Consider the following 22,547-nt stretch of genomic DNA (forward strand, 5'->3'; position numbering starts at 1 on the left):
TAAAGAATCAAATTCAATTTTTTTAGAGTTACCCATACCCATACCCATACCCATACCCAACTCAAGTATATTATTACTCATATTCACAACAAAACAGATAATATCCCTTTTATTCAATCCTACGCGGATCAGAAATGCTGTCAGTAAATTTCACACGTTGGTAAAAGGAATAGGCATTTCTTTCATCTGGGTCCGAAAGTGTTGGATTCTTGCTTTATCGGGGGTTACGATAATTCCCGAGGATGGCTAGGATTGAATTGATTTGAGGGTTCAAGGCCGTCTGGGCTCTGGCGAAAGGTTTGGACTTGTATTTAAGATGTTTGATGGAACACTTGAGCCAGACACGGTTCTTTCGGTATATAATGTTGTTTTTGGATTGGTTAAATATCATTTCTTCAAAAAAGAGGACTTGGGCAATTCTGCTTGGTTACAATAGTTGAGGCCTGAGGTGATTTCTGGTGTATCTGAGTTGCTGGCGGGTCAGAACCGGATATGAAGCTTGCTGCCATGTTCCCGAGCATGTGCTTACTGCTATGATCTCTTTGTATTCCAAGAGTGGGGACATAGTGACTGCTTAGTTGTAAGTTTGGGTTGATTGGGAGGCTGAATTTGGTTTCGGACCTCAATTATCTATGATTTTGATTGTAATAACGGAGCTGCGATGTCTTGTGTTGTGATGTTAATCACGTTAGAATTCTGAGTAATCTGCGATCAATGTTTGTTGAGGAAACATTTTCTTTTTTGTGAGAAGGCCCTTCTTCAATCATGACTCAATTCTCTTGGTTATTAATTCATTCTTAAAAATCTAGTTACTTGTGAAGCGCTAAGAATTATTTTTCTCTCTCTTTATATCAGGTTATACGTATAGTGCAATCCAAGGCAGCTCTTCAAGGAACTCATGATGTATATATCCTTTACTTGATGATTTCAGTTGAATTTTCCTTTACTGGTGGCTCGACATTTCTAGTATCATTCTTTGCATTTTTGCTTTCATGCTTTGTATATGTTTGTTATTTATCCATTGAAGATCTATTTTTCAATATCTGCATTCAAAGATCTATTTTTGTTAGTCCGTGCTAATTTTAAGTTGGGGTTGAGGTTAAAATCATGGAAAACACAATGATTTTCTTATAAATTTATCCCACGATCCTGTAATAAAAAATTCCATGGGATGATCATTGATTTCATAATTCTAAGGTGGTGATTGTTCTTGTGGAAACTATTGCCTATTGGTGATAGAACTTTTTTGTTCATAAACCTGCTGAGAGTAATTAATATTCAATATTTGTGTGCAATAGAGGAGAACATACAACTGTTGGTCTTCTACCTCATCGAGCTTGTATTAGCTTTCTGAATCCAATGATAAATGTTTCATTTTCTTTTTCAGGAATTTGCAGGGATCCAGGTTTTGTTATGTGGTGGTATTTGACATATTTCTCTAGATTACTTAGAGGGCTTCATGGGAGCATAGTTAGAGGGTGTCCATGAGGTACATTCTCAACTCAAAGCTTGTTAACATTTTAGATTAATATACATGTTCACAATTCACAATAATTTTTTATTGGTTCCACCCTGTTTAAGTGATTTTTGTCCTAATATATTTTTATGCTATATACTTGTATGGTTCCTGCAAAGCCACCCCAGGGAAACACGTAGACTTAATCAAATAAAATAATTAACAATCAGCAAACAATATCTGTCTCTGAATCATCTATTCCAGAAATGTACAAAATTGTAAATAATTCTTGATACTTGAGCAAAATTTCACAGCTATCTTTATTCTGTATTTGTGCAACTCCGCTTTGTTGAACAACACATTATATTCTCAAATATCAAAATGCACACACCATACTATATAGGTGGCTTACTGAAATAATGGAACCAATATTTCAGCAGTTAATCCCACATTGCTTGGTGTTAGGCCCCTTAGTTTTTAGTATGAAGGGATCGATTCGAACCCAAAGCAAAGAGAAGATTGAAGCTAGAAGCACTGACCATATAATAACAATAGTGGGAGTCCTGTTCTGCCTGCCCATGAGACCTTTGAGGAACGGGTAGAGATGCACGATCACCCAAAAGGCAAAGAATAGCTTACCGAATAGGGGACCCCATGATTGATACCCGTTGTTGATGGCATCCGAGATTCCAGCCACAACACCAACAAGGTTTATTATCAAAATAGTTGTCGGAGGGATAAGGAGTGTTGTCCACTTGAAAGCGTATAGCTCCCCAAAATCCTCATCATCTGTTGCCTTGGATGTTACTGTGAAGTTTGTGTCTATTCCTGCCAAAACTTTTAGAAGGCCTTGAATAACGGCGAAGAGGTGAGCAGACACACCACCAATCACCCAAAACTGCTCGTTTCTCCACCATTCCTCGATGCTAACTCCACTCCACCTTAGCTCTAGAATACCCGTCACAAATATCGATAGGAAAAGAGCAATAAAGAATAAACTTGCAAAGGTGCTTATCTGGAACATGCAGAGAAACAGAAAAATCAGTACACAATGATGTATCTGCCGAATAGCATTGATAGATATTGTATTTATAATACCTCTGGCATGATGAATTTTCCAGTGAGCAAGCAGATAGCAGGGAGGGTACAGTAGGCAAGAAGTGGTAGAGAGGTGAAGGGATAGACAGTCGTGTTGACATATGCAAATCGTTCTAGCCACTTTAAGTTTCCTTCTTTGTACCCATACCAGAGAGGGCTATGGCGACTGAAAAAGATCTCGACAGAGCCAAGAGCCCATCGCAGCACCTGATTGAGACGATCTGATAGATTAATTGGAGCTGATCCCTTAAATGCAGCCCTTTTAGGCATACAGTAAATGGATCGCCAACCGCGGCAATGCATCTTGAATCCTGTGAGGATATCTTCTGTGATAGAGCCGTAAATCCAACCCAGCTGCATGTTCATGAATCACGATGTAATTTGAATGATGCATAAATTATAAAAAGCTACAAAATTATGGGGAATAATAATATGCGACTCGTTTAGGGATGTCGGCAGTACCTCAGAACCCCATTCTGTCTTGTCTTCATAACCACAGCTTATGACATGAATGGCTTCTTTTAGCAAAGCTGCTGGGCTTGAGGAAGGTGGGACACCACCTTCAATCATCAAGGTTGAAGTCACAAATATTGGTGATTGTCCAAATTTCTTTTCAAAATTCATCTGAGACATTAATATCTTATTGTCTTCATCAAATCCTGTTTCAAAGAGATGCAGGTTCTAACGTTTCAGTGGATTGGAACATAAACTAATTATCTTAATCCGTCAACATGTGAAAAATTATGACAATCTTAATGGCTTCAAATAACCTTGAATGTTTACCCCTCCATCGGGATCATTCTTAGAGTAGTTTGGAAGCTTTTTGCGGCGTCCAAAGCATGGGCAGCAATCGCAGCTTACCATTTTTGGACGCTTGGGACCCTTGGGAGGTTCATAGCCGTATAAAGCTTGTCTTCTAAAGACACACCCTGTCCCAACATAGACTGGACCTTGAATGCCGTCTAGACCTTTCATGTTGATCTGCAAGTTAGAAGATGAATGTCATCTAATTCACTTGATTGTGGGCGAAAAACCGTTGCTATTATTCATATCTTTACTACTCGGTTAAGAAGTGTTGATATTTTTTCACTGTTTTTGCAGATACTTACATCAAAGAAGACTGTATTTCTGTTGGCATATCTGTCATGTTTATCTATCCCATCAAACCTCTGAGGGAATTGGACGTAGCAAACCTTCTTTCCAACCTGAGGATCCATCAAAAAACACATCGCCTCTCTTACAGCCTTGCTGTTATTTAAGTAGTGGTCACAGTCCAAGTTCAACATGAATGCAGCGTTGGTAAGAACTCCAGAAACTCGAATCTGCGGACTTCGCGGCATGAGAATAATTATAATGATGAAGGATTTTGACTACGTGCTGACCATCATGTTGCCATGTGGATGAAATGGAAAGCCAAAAGTTATGGTGTAGTGATGATATTTACCAGGGAATTCATCGCACCAGCTTTTTTGTGATGCTGAAAACTTAGCCTCTTTTCCCGAGACACATAAACTAGGCGAGGAAGTTCACGTCCTTCCACATCACGGCCTCCATTTTGGCCTAGAAAGACTTGAATCATACCAGGATGATCCTTAGTGTTGTTTCCAGGCCATGGAGTCCCATCTTGCATGATCCATCCTCCAGGAGGAACTTTAATGGCTTTTGCAACCAGTGCATTTATTCTGACCTTGAATTCCTCATATTCTCTCTGTTACACATGATAATAAGCTTTTTTAACTTTCTCATTGTTTTATAGTCCTCAGGATGAGCAAATTATATGGTTTGAGATTATACCTTCATAGCTCTTCGCTCCTGCACAAAAGTTGGCTGCACTTTATCCTTCAAATAGTCAACCTTCTCCGAGAAATACATCTCCGGTGCTCGAGGTTCTATAGAGAACTTCTTGCAGAAAGGAACCCATTTTCGAGCGAATTCTGCTGTTTCTGATAGTGCTTCAAAGGTACACATTGAAGCACCATCATCTGATATATAACATGAGATTTTGTCAACAGGGTAGTCCATTGCAAGTATTGAGAGAACCGTATTGGCTGTAACAAGAGGTGGTTCCTTCATGGGATCTACTGTACTGACAAATATATCGACTGGAGCTAGCATGTTTGGTTCAGCTTCCCTTTCATACCTGCAGCAAAATTCGTTAGAATTTACAATTTCACGAAATACCCATATAATATAGACAGTTGCCAACATAGAACGTATGCAAACATGTACTATCAAGAATATTTAACGTTCCTGATAAAAAAAAGAATATTTAATGTTTTACCGTTCATGATCTTTCACAAACTACTTTTTGGTTAAACTTGTCACAGTGGAAGCGACTATAATATTATTCACGTGGTACTGTATTCTGTACTCGTATCCTATATTTTCTTTTCCTTTTGTTTTTCTTTTTCTTCTTTAGAAGGGCGGATATTGGCATAGCGTATAAAGCGGAGGTTATTTATTCAAGATACGATTAGTGTCTTGCAAGATTTTTAGTTTCTGCGTGTGTTTAATTTTTACCTGAGGGAAAGGCGATCAAGATACGTCTCCCTATCAATGGGGAACCATTTTGGAAACTGATCGAGAATCCATGAGAAAGCAAACCAGATTTCACAAATAATTGAAGTGAGCCAGAGGCCAAATGCATCATGCACGGGATTCAAGATTCGATAACGAAGGAAGAAGGCCAGTACCACCAGCCGAGTCACGATCACCATTCGGTAAGGATTAATTTTGCTCGAAGCAATTGGCACTTTTCTTGACAACGGTTGTCTTGCTTCATCTAAACTGCATTTCATACATAAGACGGTTCAAAACTCCATCAGATTATAGTATGTAAAAGAGCCAACGATGAAAAGAAATATCGAACTCATACATGGTCATTTCCGGATCAGCGGAGTCATCATATTCAGGCCCCAGATTTCCTTGCTGCATTTTCCAGTCTTCCATCCTTTCTTTCCAACCCATCTCCAGTTTCTTATCATCCCATCTTGCACCTCCTGCAATTTGAAGTTTACAACTCAGTGCAAAATTCGCTATAAAATTTCATTTTTTCAACACTCTTCAAATGGTTCTACAACAGTTCTTTTTACCAGTTTCATCAGAGACTGGATATGGATGCACGCGCCTGTGCAGAGAGGATCCCATCATTTGGTCTCCACCATAAGCATGACTTGGAGTCGGGAATTCTCCACTAACCTTCATTTTTATAAGAAGCAACAAGGAGTAACTTCTCTTGGCAAAGAAGTTTCGTATCACACTCGGAAAGCTACAGCATGAGAAGATGAAAAGAGAAAATAAATATGTGGTGAATTGCTCTTACATGATGGGAGCGACCGCCGGCTACAACAGCCGGATATTGAGCGTTTTCCTCGTCTTCTTGTCCTCTTCCGTAACTCATCTTCCCATGGAGCATGGATTCAGCAATATCGGTATTCTTTTTTTCCTCATCTATGTTGAATTCATGTTCAATGTCATCGATATCTTCCTCATCATCATCTCCCTCGACCCTCGGACTCCCTTAAAATCAAATATCAGAGGACGATCATATAGGAAAACCCACGAAACATCCCAAAAGACTTGGATTGCCAGGTTTAAATTTGATCTTGATCTCCAAGATAGAATTTGAGTTTCGTTCTCAAAAAGTATATGCTGAATAAGTATTCTCTGTCTTTTAAAACGAAAAAAAAAAAGAAGAAAGTTCTTTTTTGCAATAGTGCCTTTATGATTTTCATTGGTGACTGAATTGAGTCACATATCATCAGTCATCACTTGAGGGCGAAGTGCAACAAAAGTTTTACGTTGAGCCTGATCAACTAGAGTCTTGTTATAAGATTAGAGGAAGAATCGAGCTCTATTCAGCAAATGATAGAATAACGATTTTTGACAAAATTCAGTTATATTTATAAATTGTTAATGAATATATTCGAGTTTGCAGCCAGCTATGAAACAAAATAATTTTGGTTCGGTTGGAACAGTCGCATATAGAAGGTTGCTTCAAACTAGCTAATCTTGAATATGAATTAAATGCTATTCAAATTGTCTGCGTTGGTTACGTGCAATATGTCTGTGTAATTGCAACATGCTAGAGATACGCAAGTTTGTCATTGTCATGAAGGAAAGAGTGCTAGCCCGGTGCCTAAACCTTTTAGACGTTTATATCTGGTTTTGCACTGAGGGCACAGTTGATTGCCTTCTCTTCTCTCGTACTCGTAGCACGACCGGCACACTGGGAAACCGCACTCGTTGCATGCCACGAAGAGTTCGCCATCCACCGTTAGCCCAGCCGCATCCCCACATATCTCACAGACTTGTCCATTCAGATTTTTCAGTGTCTTAGGCTGCAAAATCCATTAGAGTTATAACATTCTTGCTGACCCTGATTAAAACTATGGTTTTTTGTCGACCGAAGCAAAGCATTTAATATATTTTAGCAAAGACGAGAAAACATCAGAGACATTTTCTCATTGAATGGGGTGGATGTTCGCATGCATAAAAGCAAGGTAACGTTACATACCTCTTCGTGGCCATGGATGACAACTAACTCGTTCCGGTTGTGAGAACCAGCAACGAGACCGGCACTGGCTTCCATTGCCGGTGATGATGGTAAACTGTGTGTGTTTGTGTGTGGTAGAGAGTACAAGGAAATGGAGGTGAGTTGTAATGGAATATATGGTACGTAAAGGGTTCTTTTTAATACAGCATTTTAGGTAGCTCGGGCAGAATTTGTATCACTTTCTCGTCTATTTTGCCCACCTAATGAAGGCAACATTTGGTGTATATTTCTGTTGGTTGCAGAGTCTCCATTGCCTCCAAGTTAAGCTTCTTTGTTTCAACCACCTTAAGCTATCTCTCTTCTGCCTTCTTTTACAACTATTCCCATCCCAAACCCCACCAAGGGACTCTACCCTATTGATTCATATATTTTTTTGGGCTTAAGTTATTATATTAAAAAAATTTGAATAATTATATAAATATATCTTAAATCTAATAGTAAAATAACCGAGAATAGATCCATCTCAAACAAAAGAAAATTAAGATTTATGCGTAATTTTTTTGAAAATTTTAATGTTTACCCCTCAAAATTCTATTGAATTATTCCCTCTCAAAATTTTAAGTCTGTCCCGTGACATGTTAATATCACATTTTTTTAATTTTGAGTTGTCATGCTAGATCAACTTACATAAATCTAACTTGTTAATAATGGCATTTTTACATAATAAATCATCAATTATTAGCTCAAGATTATTCTTACGGAAATATCGAGAGTTACATACACGGTTGCATATTGTTTTTGAGATTACGGAATTACTACAAATGTATTTTTTGAAATTAAAGTGATTAGGGTAATTTTATAATCTCAAAAGTAATGTGTAACCGTGTTTGTAAACTATCATTGTGTATATAACATAACTCTATCTTTCATACCAAATGATTTTCGGGTATAATTTTGATCAACTCTTTTAGTTTTATTGTCAAAAGCTTCGATATTTATTAGTTCTATATCCATTAAGACAAAGGTTTTATTTTTAATGATTATTAAAGTTGAGTCAAATACTTGCTTATTTATTAGATAGATCCGAATATTTGAAAGCTTAATTAATTAAGGAATATTTCGTTGATTGATTTCACTTAATTAATTATTTAATAATTTTATGTACAATCATGCGTTACAAATACACGTACGTCTTTATTCGAAGCCCCAAATAAACGTGTTCAATTTGTCTATTTTTTAAAAAAAATATTAATATTACCTTTTTACATTAGATTTGATATACATTGTTTCAAATATTCTCCACGAATTATGTGTTATTTGTCGATGACTTATAATTCATCTAACATCAATGTTTCAAATTTGGGACGAGAATTCAAATCGAGACCCAATTATAGCAAATTCTTTCCAACTAAAAAAAATTATCTACCACGGTAAATCGAAATGCACAGGAAGAACTAAACAAAATTATCTACCACGAAATGTAAAGGGAAGACATTACAAGCAAATGCAAATCCAAAATTATTTGATCACAAACCCAAGTAGATGATTAACAACATAATCGACCATGAACATGCCAACTGATGGAGTTTAATCAGATCGGTTTATGGCGAACCGAGTTTTTGAATCTTGTTGTGATTTTTAGTGTTCATTCCACGCTAAATTGTCACTGTACTGTTAGAGTAGATGTCCTGTAAGTCAACTGTTGGTTGAGGAATTTATTGACTCAAGTGTAATAAACAATCTTTATTTTAATATAATTTAATTTTTAATGGTTTCGTTATACTTTATCTGTATACCCATGCAAGCAGCATAGATAAAGTCCTTGATTATGCTTTAATACAAATGAATCGTAATTCGATGTTGAAACTCATTTGTAAACACTGCATATTCTAAATTCGTTCCTAGTCGATTCAGCCGCCTAAAACAGGGATAAAGGTCGCTTGAGCTCGAGACTAGCATCTGTGATGTTATGTACCGCGTTTCTTGGTAAGGGCATAGAGATGTCCAAACATGTAGATGGGTAGTCATATGATGATTATACCGAACAACCCTACCTCGGACTTTCCAAGTGATTATCATTCACCGAGAGGATAAGTCCGTGGTTATGATTGTACACCATTAGTCCTTACGACTCAGGACAACAATGAGGCTCTATATGCTAGGACTGTGCTTTGACTCGTTTACCAACTCCATGAGAGTCATCAGGTGGCGAGGTTGGGTATAATTGCGACACATATAGGAGCCAGTGCATTGTAGTCGGGGATTCACCGCTCACCTACGGGTGTGGATATCCTATGTGATCTGATGTAACAATAGTTCATGAAATCTCTGGCCAGAGTATGAGATGTACGTTGGAGAAAGAGTTCTCCAATAGTACACGCGATGTCACTATTATAGTTCTCACATGGTTATCGACTTAATATGCAACCCTCGATGAACCAATGGTTGCAGATTCGATCGGGATATATGAGATGCAGGGACCATATTGTACGTTAATCATAATCGACTGGTTCTTGCAGGCACTATCAGTGATACCTAGGAGATCATGGGGCGATGCTACTAGACGCTCTTACCATGATCCGATGGGTGCAATCAGAAATGAGTTCTGACATTCTTGATCAAGGTGTTGATGAAAAGAATGGGGCTAACTAGGGTAAGCCCGAATAAGAATAAATGTTATTATGAATCACAAAGAGTTGTGAACCTACGGCTAGCTGTATCCTTTAACCATTGAGGGTCACACAAGCACTGGATCGTTTGTTCCCGTTGTGAGAATAAATTCAAGGAGTTGAATTTATATTATGATATAGTAAATTCAAAGAGTTGAATTTATAATAATTAAATTTTGAGAAAATAAATTCAAGGAGTTGAATTTATGAGATAGTAAATTCAAGAAGTTGAATTTATGAAATATGGAGAGAATAAATTCAAAGGGTTGAATTTATAAAATTTGATAATTTAATTTATTAAACTCAAAAGTTGAGTTTATTAAATATTAAATTTTGGAGGTGATAAAATTCAAAGGAGTTGAATTTATAATTTAAATAATAAATTCAAATGTTGAATTTATAATGGATTTAATTTATTAAACTCGGAAGTTGAGTTTATTAAATATAAATTAAATATTGTGGGAAGTATGTTTAAATGAGCTTGTAGAAGTACAAGTTCAACATACTAAACAATTAAAGTTCTTAATGGACTTAAATTAATTAATTAAACTAGTTGGACTAGTCCAATTAATTAATCAAGCTCATTAATGTTAATTAAGAGGCTCATGTATTATTTTATGATAATTAGGTGATGGAGGTTTTATTTAAGTAGAAGACTTAAACCCTAGCCTCCATACTAGTATCATATTTTTCGAAAATTCCCTTCCATCCTCCTCTCAAATATTTCGACCACCTTGAAGGAATTTTGGAGTTGAGCCGCCTCTCAAATTTTGATCTCCTTCGAAAATTTCTTCTAATTTTCTAGTGCAAATTAGAAGAGGAACAAATCATCTAGTCGTGGACCTGATTAGAAGAATAAACAAAGGAGTTTCTGAAGAACGTTCGTAGGGAATTCATCAAGAGCTATCTCCGCTAACCCCGGAATAGTTGGAGTCGCGTGAATTGTTCACCAAAGGTATAAAATTTCAACACCCTATGAATGTTTTATTAAAAACCATACGAACGCCCAATCAAATATATTTTGATTGTCAAAATAAAATAAAAATTTTAAAACTTCCGCTGCGTTTGGGCGTGTAGAAAACCGAGATCCAACATGTACAACCATCAAGGCTAAATCGATCATTTTCACTTCAGACAAAGGCCAAACATCCTGTTTATCTCTCTCCATCCTATTGTCGCTGTACAACTGCCGATAACAATAGAACACCTAATATCTTGAGACAAAAAGCATGTATTTTGATAATCAACTACGATGCTAGATTAAAAGGTTAATTTACTATGTATATTTCATTATCCACACGTAACACGTGTGCTTATAACTTTGTATAGAATAAAACGACGGCTGCTAATATTAACCGCTCAAAAACACAAATTTACGTCGTGGTTTCTATGCATAACAAGTGCAGTAGAAAATCAAGCTCGAGTACTGTTTAACGGTTGCTTCTGTATGCAAGTTTGTACAAAATCTTATGGTAAAGAGCTGTGACATCTATATACACAAGAGCAGAGGATCTTGTAAGAACCTTGGATCAGTACAATACCTGTTCGTATTCGGGCAGGTGAGGATAATTTTAATACTTTGAATGCGCTTAAACACCAGCTGAGACTTCAGACTCTGATGGGTTTTCTCTCTTGGTAGGCGGTTCTTGAGATTTCTGTGCAACGACCTTGTTTGGTACCAACACAATGAAAATGTTTCTTTCTCTAAAATCTTTGTTTTCCTCGATTCCTAACTGCTAAGAATAAGACAACCGGAGAAGTAAAAAATATGATAAATGGGATTAAAAAAACTACATTTATTGGTTGTGGTGAAATATGAGTAAATATCACAAGTATACACACAAAAAAATAGCAAAATGTTATTTTCGAAAGAAATACATTATTAATCTGTTTTAGAATATCATTTACAACATTGATTAGAAATAGCAAAAGAATACTGCAGAATATACCTCACCGATGTCATTTTGGAATCGTCTAAGAAGCTCGATAGCGTTATTTCTGAACTCATTTTCACGCCCTTTCAAGTTTACTATCACCTTCACCTGCAGAAATCAACTCAAAAAAAATTCATCACAGGGTTGACTAAATGTAAGAAATTGCATACAACTGCTGGAACATCCAGCTCATGAATTTCAAGCAACCTTATCGCCATCTTTCAAAAACTTCTGTGCTGCTTTCAAACGCACAGAATAGTCATGCACATCAATATTGTAACTGCGATAACAATGAAGAAATATCAAATAAATATACAGAAATCATCAAACTGGAGAGAGAGAGAGAGAGATTAATGAAGCAAGATGGAATAATTATTTTCCTGGAGTGATCCACGCAAAGGTGGAATTAGTCAAATTATGGCTAGAATCAAATAGTATGATGGCAAAACAGAGAGAGAGAGAGAGAGAGATTAATGAAGCAAGATGGAATAATTATTTTCCTGGAGTGATCCACGCAAAGGTGGAATTAGTCAAATTATGGCTAGAATCAAGTAGTATGATGGCAAAACTCAGTGGTTTATAGTTTTTCTATAAACGATCATTTCTTTACTTCTCCATGTTTAAGTTACACGTTTGGATTTCGTGTACCATGAGAAACATCAACATTCAAAATTTTGGTTGAGATTTCTCGAGCATCCAGCTGCTCCTCATTTCATGGAACAGCCTTCACTCCGCATATTTCAGGCAATTTCATAGCCAAAAGACTAAAAGCGTTGGAGTAAGACATGAGCGAACTTCTTGGATTTAAATCTATTCATAGCACGCTAGGATGGCATGGTATCTAATTCAATGTGCATGAATGACATAGCTGGCTATCAATCACAAGGATCAAGTAGCATTGTTGTCAGGTACATGTCGATGTATCCTAAATTCTCCTTAAAACCCATATAGTTTGTATCAGTATATGAAAAAGTACATTTATGGTGAAATTCTCTTTTATCTGAACCACTAACTGGCCTCTAGTATATAATGGAATAATGGAATATAAAAAACTTATGCAGCATAGCAGAATGTCATAGAGGAATTAAGAAAATTACATAGTTTTATTCATAGTCCTTTTCATTGTCCTTTTCTTATTCTAATTATGATCCAGGGAAGGAATGTCATTGGGGTATATGATGAAGACCGTAAATAAAAGCATACAACTTACAGTTAAATGAGTGAATTAGTTTATCAAAATAATTTTCCTGAATGTGAAACACTTCACGGAAAAAACTACAGGATTTCTTTAAAACTAAATAAGCCAAGTTGAACTAAGTTAAATCTACCAAGGGACTTCAAAAAATGACTTGAGCACTGAGATGTAAATTAACACTTATATGATTTGAAAACAGTGCTGCCTGAGCTGTCTTTGAATGAGGATTGATTAAAACCATATCAAGCAGGAACCAGCAATTATTAAAGTTTGGGGAAAAAATAAAACCAAAGATCACTTACCCCATCTTCAGTTCCTTCAATTCCATACGACTAGCTGCCATTCAATTCATCAATTTAGTTGCATAAAATTTCGATACTTAAATTACTAAATGCAAGATAAATAAAATATTATGAAAATTCAATGGTGGCATTCACCAGCACTTTTCTTCTGCTGATCTCTTTTCTTCTTCTGCTGCTCATATCTGTATTTACTGCATGTCATAAAGCAACACATAGATGCACTTCAACTTTCAATCAGTGTAACAAAAATGGATAAGAAATATAGCCACTATAAATAAACAGAAAGTAATATATTTAATAAATCAAAATAGCATTCTATTAAGAATAGAGCCACCACACCACAAAATGAATAGATTATCATGAGCAGTAGTTATATGGAACAAACACTTTTTAATTAGCGAATCCAAGATTCCAGGACATATCTTACTTGAAATCCATGATTCTTACGACTGGGGGATCTGCATCTGGAGATAATATCACCTAAAACATGGAGCACAACACAAGGAGAGACATTAAAAGTAAACCTCGATCTTTGGATTAAATTGTTTTTCTCCACTGCTTGTGAAAGATACAGCACTCAATTGAACAATAACATCATCTATTGCTTCAGAGACAATTGAATGAAACAAGAGAAGTTGATGTGAGATTAAATATAACACTTCAATGACAACAATGCACATGAAATTTCACCAAAAAATATAAAATATATGTGCACGAAGGGGAGAGCCTAGACAAAATTGGACAGGTTAAGTATCGCCATGGAAAGATGGAAGAAGCTCAGCAGAATAAATTGATTAAGCACCACAGGCTTGCGTGCGGAAAAAGAAAATAAATCAACACCCCAAACACTTGGTTGAAAATAATGTTTTCGCTTTAAAATAAGGAATTCAGGCAATCCCTTATTTGGAACCAAAGGAGTATCTATTTTAAAATTTTAACTCAAAAGGATATGTCGGGAAGGTATTGTGATAGTATGGTGGTAAGATCAATCATTAGATCATTGGTAAGTGTCCTGGAGTGAACAAAGTACTGCAGTTAAAGAAAAAGCTACAGGCTTGACTTGTTCAAAAGTTACACTATCCACAGTTTGTAGGGTATTTCTACAACAAGCAATATAGTTTCCAAGATATACAAAAACCAAAAAAAAAATGCATTAGCGTCATTACATGAGAGTTTTTTAAACAGAAGTCTATCTCCTAATCAAGCCATGATTGAAAGCCTTCAGTGTACAAACTGTGGTGATGAATTGATTTAATTCAAGCATCCTCATATTATTTAAAAAAAGAGTAAAGAAACATCAGATTCACACTCAAGATTACATGTACAAAACTGTTTTCTTGCAATCTGACATAATATACTCGTGTGTTTATGTTATACCACGGAAAAATCCAAGTTTGTCTTAAACCGGCTACACTAGTGAAAATCCCATTATCTGAACCCATGTTGGACATTTATTTGCATAACTGATCTAACCTGTTCGATAGATACTTCATTATCATTGATCAGTTCCCTTAATCTACAAGAGGTTTTAGGTACAAGGATTGGATTCCAACCCAAGAAACATATGTTTTTGCCTCGGCAGTTAGATCAAATAGATTAGTCAATCCATCTAACTCCCCAATTTGTTGGATTACAGCATATCTACATGTAAATTTTGTAACAACTTATTTATCTGAAAATTTATGCCTAATAAAGAGAACAACGTCGAAGATCAATGGAAGGCTCCTACCGCATTAAAAATTTAGAACGATAAGATTTTTAGGAAAATAAAACAATAACTTGAGAAAAATTATGATTCGAGAAGATTGATTAATAGCATACCAAGTCAAGCTCAGCATCATCAGCCATTTGAATTGCCTGAGCTTTTGAAACTACTCCCACCTAAAAAAATTACAAATAATATAAACCTTCCCTGCACACAATCATCTTCCACGTACATAAATGATAAATACAGCCGAGCTCACCATTTTCTGCTGCTGATCAATAAGCCTAACAGAATCTGACCTATTTCAAACCACCCACACAGAAATCAACAATCAAATGATCAAATATGTCAATTGATACTATATATTTCTATATCAAAATTTCAACTTGCGCCTCAAAACACGTCCACGGGCGGTGAAAACAAGAACACGTCATCAACACATCAAAGCATAGAGTCAATCTCAACCAACCTAATGGTAGACAAGTCGAGGGCTTCCTCATCATCTGACTGGGACGTTCTTGAGGGCCCACCGCCACCGCCGTAGCGGGCGGAGATGGCGTTGGCACCGGAAACGGATGGCAGACGGACAGAGTCATTAAGGCCGTGGAGGCGGAGAGTAACGGTGAGAAGGTGTACAGAAGAGGGTTGTTTGAGGGGTTTGGAGTTGTAGGGATGGTGGAAAGCAGTGGAGAGACCTGCCATTGGAGGAGGAAGGAGCTTCGGAATCTGTCCTCCACATTATGCAGCCACTTCATCTTATCCATTCAAATCTCTTTCGCTGTCAATCTTGACAAGTGTGATGACATTAAACAATAAACAACCATCATGGTGCACACGTCATTGTTTGTGTATTAAAATATTATAATTTTATATAATTAAGTTTATTATTTTTTTTAATAACTTATTTAATAAAAAATGTGATTTATATAAATACAGCTTGAAAAACTTACATGACAAAAAATTGTGTGAAACGATATCACAGATTGTATTTTATGAGACGGATATCTTATTTGAGTTATTCATGAAAATATATTACTTTTTATGCTAAGAGTATTACTTTTTATTATGAATATCGATAGAGTTGATCCGTCTAACAGATAAAGATTTGTGAGACCGTCTCACATGAGACCTACTCAACTTGTATATACAAATATAATATTTTTATGTATGATGATACATTTGGCGACTAAAATAATTATTTATCAGTATGTTTTTTTGAGATCATTAACTATGTTCATATTTATAATAATAAATAATATTTTTCTAATAAAAATATAATATTTTTTTTCATAAATAACCGAAATTAGTAAATATAATATTTTTTAGTAGACAACCGAAATTAGTATCACGAAATTGCCTCTTTAGATTGATCATGATTATTCAAGCTGCTCATACTTAATAGTATAGGTAATAACAAGAAAAAACGAAACAGCATATAAACAGCCCAAAGTTTTGGGGGAAATTAATCAGTTAAAAGTCTTGATTTTGATTTACCCCCATCTCATGCACTTTTGTCTGAATATTTCTTGGCAAAGCTGGTCACTAGTATTGCCTTAGGTAATGGTGAATATCTCGCTGTATTGTTATCTGTTAGCAATCATGGCAAGCCAATCAATTTGCCCAACGCTGGCCGTATGATTTAGGTGTTACAACCAAACCCTTTTCGGCTATTAACTTTTCTGTAAATATGAATTGCATGCATGGTTGAAACTTGAAAATGAGCCAGGCACCTAACCTGTTCGACGAATTTTCTCATCATATATTCAGACGTAATGTGTATTTTTAGTTATTCACATTCATACTTTTCATCAGATAATAATATAAACGGACTACTGGTAGAAGTTTTTGCATTCTGAGAAGTGGTAGTAATAGTGAATGGATAACGATAAAAGACTTGAGCTGACAAGTTTGCTAGAAATTCTTCCTCCAGTTGAGTTCTGCTGCATCTATGGGTCCTCCCTCCATCCAAACAATTTGGACAAGGTACCCTTTTCATTTTCTTGTTTTGGAAACTTTATTCTTCTAATTTTTTCTAGGTCATTGTTTGAGCATGTTATTGAGGTTTAATGAAGTTACCAACAACACGCCTTCATTGATTTTTTGTTGTTTTATGATGTTTCTTATGTTTGTTTTGTTTGACCAGACATCCATGATAGATTACATTCTTGGTGTAGCAGACCCCCGGCAATGGCATGCAGAGGTATTTGCGGATTGTTCCTTCCAACAATTAGAATTTCTCCATTGTCTTGAATTTTATAATGTGTTTTTTTTTTTATCACTGATGAATGGTATATTCTTATTTAAATTAAGAATCTTAAAATGAATCCGAGCCATTATGCGTCTTGGATGGTGCGCCTTGGTGGAGCACGACTGGTACTGCTTTTATCTCCTTATCTTAAAAACGATTCTATGTTGTTCTATTCTGACGTGATGTTTGGTTAGTTAGATCACTGATGTTGCTGATGATATTGGGGTTGGCGTACACTTCAACCCATTTATAACTCACAACGACAGGGTAAAGAAGCTCTTTTAGCTATTTTTATCTATATTCCTTTGAGTGCTAAAATATACTTGGATGTTTGAATTATTTACAGATAATTCTGTTTACTTGCTCTGAAATTTTGGTGCAAATTCTTTTCTAGAGGTTCAAGTATGGTGTTGTCCGAATGCATGATTTGGTTCAGGATGTTTTAGGATGGGAGAGGTTCTATTTGAGTGGACGTCTACAGAAACCGGTGTGTCATTCCCTTTCTTATGCTTGTCTTTTATCTTTTCTCCATTTTTCATGTGTGCTAATGTGAAGTTATCATCCACTATACAAGTAATTACGTTTTAAACATCACTGTTACCTGCTTTTGGTCATTCCTCTAGTTTCTTAAATAACTAATCACGGCTTGTATTTCCATGCCACTTGATTCTTTGTTCAAAAGTTTGTAATTTATACGGTTCACTACAAAGAAATATATTGGTTATAAGAATTACAACTTATAAATGTCTTGGAACTTTTTAAGACAATATGCCACTGGTATGAATTTGAAAATCACTCTCGCAACTAATTGATGAAGCTAGGTCAAAGAAATACAAATATCTGTCGAGAATCTCTCAAAAGGCTACATCTTGATGAGAAATTTAAGAATGCAAACTCTGTTATCATTTCAACGATTTTGTTGCTTTTGTGCTTTCGAGTTCATTTATTTTGTGGAGCGTTTTAAGGGGTTTACTACTGATGAAGAGTGTGAAGGAAATGAGAAGAATAACAGAATGGAGAGAAGATGTGTTTAGAAGACTTGGAACAAAGCATGATTGGATCTGGACTCCTCAATTGAATATTGTGGATATTCTGTAGGAAGAATATTATTGTTTTAAATGTCATAGAGAGCTATAATTCATGTGAACGAGCATTTCTCCTTTGTTTCCTCAAGTACTGACTCTGTACTTGTATTATTTTGTGGGTTGATAAATTGTTGTGATTGTATTTGAACGTGCAGTCATTTGTGTAGCTTTTATGTGTTCCTCCATAGTAAACTTATGAAATTTTGTTTATGTGAATTATCGAATCTTACAGCAATCGCATGTGAGGACAGTTCATATTTAGCTAATTCTTTTATTTTATTTTATTACTTTAGTTCTACTTTTCCCGATATGCTGTATTCTTTTAGTAGATACAGGCACACATTAGGTTCATATCTGGCATTTGACATCATAGACATTTCTACTTTCCAGGTTAATATCATATTGGATTACTTGCGTATAGCAGAACTGAATTCCGTAAATTTAAAGGCTGCAACCTCTGCGGCTCTCCTCCTTTTACCTTCAAAGTTCAGCGAGGTTTCAGTCTCACATTTGCCGTTTTACATTTTTTTCATGTCTGTTACGCGAGGACAATCATGAGCATTTATTGTATGATCTGTCAAAAAATGCAGGAGGAATTATATGCCAAAATATGTGGTCTCTCATACATGGGTGATATTCGAATGCTTTTTGCAGAGGATAAAAACAAGGTGAATATGACGAAAACACTAGCAAGCAACTTTCGAAGAGAACTTAACTTTTGATTTCATGCCTGTGCTGTGCTTATGAGGCTGGCATCCCTTGTAGTTCAGTCATCTACATAATCCCACACATTTAATTTTCCTACATGAATGATGGTACAAGTCGTCCACTTGCATGGTGTTAAAGTTTTAGCTGGCTATTTTGTTGTAAACCAACCATTAAAAGTTATAAGCATATAGTGGGGATAAATAACTTTACTTCTATATAAGTATCACAATCATTTAATTGAGAGAGAGCTCCTAACTAAAGCTGGATTTTCGAAATTTTATCCCTATCTCATTGAGTTTGTCACCGTAGCTATTCTAAAAATGACTACATTAGCGAATAATGAAAAATAAAAAATAAAAAATCATTTTAGCTGTTATCATTTCTGTTATAAAATCCTGTAAATATTCTTATTTTTTGTTTCCATTTGTCAGGTGAAAAAGATCGTACAAGGACAGTTTAATTTATTCCAAACTATGTATAAACCAACACTGGAAGAATATGCTGCCCAGGACTTGCTTAGATTCTCATCTTCAGCAAAAATAAATATAATGCAGGTTATTCAAATCTTCAAGATATGTTTATAAAACTAATTTTCAAGGTTAAGAGTTGATTTTCCCTGGTCTTCTTTCCTTCAGTATCCTTATTTAAACAAACCGAGTTGTTATGTATCCGCATGTTGTATGAACTTGGAAATTAATTGAATGTAGAAATTGGAAGATTGAAGGTGAGTGGTGCGTTGAGGGGTTATTGACATAACATCTTAAAATAGGAGACATTTTGAAAAACATCAATGTCTGATGAATTTGAGTTATGACTTTTTATTAGAAACTCTTGCAATATTTCAAATCAATTAGTTTGTATAGTTTCAAAGTTTATGTAATTCTTTAGTTTTTTAGGAGGTTATTACACAGTTGTGTCTGAACATATTTGATCTATTTTTATTATCAAACCAGGACTGCGAGTTGTCTACCGTTTATTCCCTAGTATCTTCCCTTCCTTGGCAACTCAGAGGTCTCATGGGTTCTAAACTTGGAGAAAAGAAAATTATTGACGGAGCTGGTATGCTTTCTGAATTGATCTTAGACAGTTGATTGCTATGAAATACATGTGTATCTCTTTTAAGAAATAACTTGATTAGTATTTGGCATGACAATTTTACCATATCCTCAAATTCAATCAATGCATTTGAGTTGAATTTTCATGTCTGATTTCCTCGAGATTTATTTTGTTACGATTTTCACAAGATTGAATGCAGTATTTGATTATATTTATGTTTTGGGAAAATTTTTTATAACGAAGTTTTGGAAAATAAAAGGGGAATGTTTGGTATTATTTTCAGATTTTATGCAGCATATATCAAATAATAAGTATTTTGTATGGTAAATATTGTTAAATAAATTTGAATTTATATTTGTGTTGATGGTAATTAAGTTTGAGATGTTTTAAATTCATAAAATCAGTATATCTGATTGAAGCATAATACAGTAACAAACTATATTTGAGAAGTGGTTGAACAATTGAACTGAATGTAAGAAATATGCTTCAAATGTGTGGACATTGATAAAAATATAAAAAAAAATAATGTGATGGTGTTAGTTTTCATTTTGGGGACGAAAAACGAGTTCAGAGAACTAAAACCAAACAGAGGGTAACGCAAAGTATTGCATGTGATAAGGAGGCTTCTTTATGCAGGTCGAACGGTACAGACAGTGGTGATCAATTCAAAGAAAGAGGTCGCAGAATGTGTTCACAAGATTTTGAGACGGAAAGTAGCAGTTTCCAGTGCGAGACAGGTTGTTGCTGGTCTGTTGACTGGTGGTGTGGTTCATGGTGTAAGATACCTCGGAAGCAAAATGCTGAAGGCCTGCAAATCTTGGATGTAATGGCTTTTGTTTTGTGTCAGACTGAGATGGAGTTGGGGCCTATCAGATATTTTTTTGGTTTCTATAGAAAGTTTTTTCCCAAGTTCGTAACGAATCGATTACGGCGCCATTAAACATTGAGTTCATTCACTGATCCAAAGCAGCAGCAACACGCTCTTTATCGTTCAGTTGTTACTGAACAAAGAAACTGATGATTGAATAAATATTCAAAGAATCGGAAAATGGCAAGAATCAAATAATTGGTGCTTATTCTTTTTTTTTTTTTGAATAATAACTGCGCTATAACTCAAGCCAAAGATGGTGGCCAATATGACAGATTTACACTTTTAAGCGAAGAAAGATGAAAGCAGCAGCTAATCCATCTATGCTAAGGCAAAACAAGCAGAATTTTGAATAGATTTGAATTGGGTACTGATTTAAAAGTTAAGCTTATCATGAAAGGCTGCATTATGGTTTCCTATATTGAATTTTCAAAGAGTGACACATTCCTCCCCCCAACCCCCAGATTTTTCTATGCTGTATAGTGTGGCAAAATGTGAACTTTTAGATCCTCAAAATAAGTAGTGGGATCAATGGTTTTAAATGTAAGAGGTGGAGTTCTCTAGGTGTAGCTCCATCAATATCATGTTTTATCAATGTAAATTATGTTTTACCAACGTAAATAATGTTTTAAAAATCTAGTGACATAAAATTTGCCAGTGAGCTAAAATTTTAATTCAATAAAATTTTTCTGGAACTTTATGATAAAACTATCAAAATATATTTTCTCTTAACTCATGTGGGTAAATTAAGAAAAATATAATTTTGATATTTTAACCTAATTAGTTATATAAATATAACAAAAATTCTTGTGAGGTAAAATTTATTATGTTTATATGATTAATTACAATTGATGTATATTATGTGATCCAAATCCACTTAATGTATAATTTTCCATAATTAAGGATGTTGTGGATATTCCTCAATTATTTAAAATTATACGGTTCGCTGAAGAAAATTTTGGTTTTACTTAATGCTTTATATAATAATTATTCCGTAACGCAATCAACACTTTCCAAGAGTGCTCCCGGAAAAGATAGGTAGGATTAAGGTCATTTAAATACCTAACTCCTAGACAGAGCAATGTTCATCAAGGAGACCAATGGCTAGTCAAGACAGTTTAAACTGATCTATGAAGAACTCCCCCCAAATCATGTTTCCTTATGTTACTTTATAATTATTATTCAACTTAATTGTCCACATTTATGTGAATCTTTATAAACCAAAACTTTTCATTAAATAATTTTATATTCACATTTTTACTTGATATGTTCATTTTAAATTATAAACAACTCAATATAAATTAATATGAACATAATGTGAATCTTGATTTACCAAAATATTTTTCAATACAATTTGCATTTAAAAAACTTCAAAAAATAATATTAAATTTGCATGCTCATATCAAATAAATACCTAAAATATTTCACATAATATCTAACATGCAAAATAAATTAATTTATAAATATGTATTGAAAATTGCACCGAATTTGGAAATATTAAAATCTATATCCAAATCAGTTATTATAATAATAATTATCATCATTATTATTTCATTTTATTTTTATTTTTATTTAAAAAATAAAAATAAAAAATAATTTATTTACCGACAATTTTCACAATCAATTATATGTGCGTCTTTAATAATTTCAATATATCAAACATTGCATAGCATTTAACATGTTCACGTGATATATTTGATTCAATTTATAAATATTTCAAATACGAAG

General features: G+C 34.8%; 4 protein-coding genes and 1 long non-coding RNA gene across 20 annotated transcripts in view; 3 read left to right on the forward strand and 2 right to left on the reverse strand.

Moving 5' to 3' along the window:
• Positions 1 to 85: 85 nt before the first annotated feature.
• Positions 86 to 3,894, forward strand: LOC140991545 (uncharacterized). 2 transcript variants are annotated; one of them, XR_012177926.1, is made up of 4 exons: positions 86 to 743; positions 856 to 903; positions 1,388 to 1,489; positions 3,656 to 3,894. It is a non-coding gene; the product is annotated as an uncharacterized lncRNA (long non-coding RNA). The 2 variants fall into 2 exon arrangements; XR_012177927.1 differs by having other exon boundaries at positions 86 to 580.
• LOC140991542 (cellulose synthase A catalytic subunit 7 [UDP-forming]-like) lies at positions 1,646 to 7,257 on the reverse strand. The gene is made up of 13 exons (XM_073461543.1): positions 7,071 to 7,257; positions 6,699 to 6,894; positions 5,877 to 6,073; positions 5,647 to 5,752; positions 5,430 to 5,553; positions 5,075 to 5,341; positions 4,349 to 4,694; positions 3,999 to 4,262; positions 3,664 to 3,876; positions 3,325 to 3,535; positions 3,017 to 3,213; positions 2,555 to 2,908; positions 1,646 to 2,471 (listed from the first exon to the last, which is right to left on the reverse strand). Exons 1-13 carry the CDS (start codon positions 7,143 to 7,145, stop codon positions 1,890 to 1,892), a joined length of 3,132 nt encoding a protein of 1,043 aa, XP_073317644.1. The 5' UTR covers positions 7,146 to 7,257; the 3' UTR covers positions 1,646 to 1,889.
• A 1,271-nt stretch (positions 7,258 to 8,528) lies between these two features.
• Positions 8,529 to 15,633, reverse strand: LOC140991442 (translation initiation factor IF3-2, chloroplastic-like). Of its 7 annotated transcripts, none has more exons than XR_012177911.1 (11): positions 15,324 to 15,624; positions 15,114 to 15,148; positions 14,971 to 15,030; positions 13,577 to 13,629; positions 13,285 to 13,340; positions 13,150 to 13,183; positions 11,860 to 11,932; positions 11,668 to 11,760; positions 11,260 to 11,451; positions 10,812 to 10,904; positions 8,529 to 8,715 (listed from the first exon to the last, which is right to left on the reverse strand). XR_012177911.1 is itself a non-coding variant. In XM_073461398.1 (10 exons), the coding sequence occupies exons 1-9, from the start codon at positions 15,616 to 15,618 to the stop codon at positions 11,308 to 11,310; spliced, it is 843 nt and encodes a 280-aa protein (XP_073317499.1). In that variant the 5' UTR covers positions 15,619 to 15,624; the 3' UTR covers positions 8,529 to 8,715; positions 11,260 to 11,307. The 7 variants fall into 7 exon arrangements, 3 of the variants coding, with proteins under 3 accessions (XP_073317499.1, XP_073317500.1, XP_073317498.1); XR_012177913.1 differs by having other exon boundaries at positions 10,812 to 10,925; XR_012177912.1 differs by having other exon boundaries at positions 10,812 to 10,932.
• Positions 15,634 to 16,259: 626 nt separating this feature from the next.
• Positions 16,260 to 20,813, forward strand: LOC140990912 (uncharacterized). 9 transcript variants are annotated; one of them, XM_073460775.1, is made up of 11 exons: positions 16,260 to 16,392; positions 16,715 to 16,837; positions 16,998 to 17,054; positions 17,165 to 17,227; positions 17,301 to 17,369; positions 17,497 to 17,589; positions 18,578 to 18,682; positions 18,778 to 18,855; positions 19,327 to 19,449; positions 19,849 to 19,954; positions 20,588 to 20,813. In XM_073460775.1, the coding sequence occupies exons 2-11, from the start codon at positions 16,730 to 16,732 to the stop codon at positions 20,776 to 20,778; spliced, it is 993 nt and encodes a 330-aa protein (XP_073316876.1). In that variant the 5' UTR covers positions 16,260 to 16,392; positions 16,715 to 16,729; the 3' UTR covers positions 20,779 to 20,813. The 9 variants fall into 9 exon arrangements, with proteins under 9 accessions (XP_073316876.1, XP_073316871.1, XP_073316877.1 ...); XM_073460770.1 differs by having other exon boundaries at positions 16,278 to 16,411; positions 16,667 to 16,837; XM_073460772.1 differs by having other exon boundaries at positions 16,288 to 16,535; positions 16,712 to 16,837.
• Positions 20,114 to 22,547, forward strand: part of LOC140990910 (probable cyclic nucleotide-gated ion channel 5) — a 49,259-nt gene continuing 46,825 nt past the window's right edge. The window contains exon 1 of the mRNA XM_073460765.1: positions 20,114 to 20,122. The gene's annotated coding sequence lies outside the window, so the exon portion shown is untranslated. The remainder of the gene's footprint in view (positions 20,123 to 22,547) is intronic.

This window comes from Primulina huaijiensis, chromosome 13 (assembly GCF_012295235.1).
Source record: "Primulina huaijiensis isolate GDHJ02 chromosome 13, ASM1229523v2, whole genome shotgun sequence".
Lineage (NCBI taxonomy): Eukaryota > Viridiplantae > Streptophyta > Magnoliopsida > Lamiales > Gesneriaceae > Primulina > Primulina huaijiensis.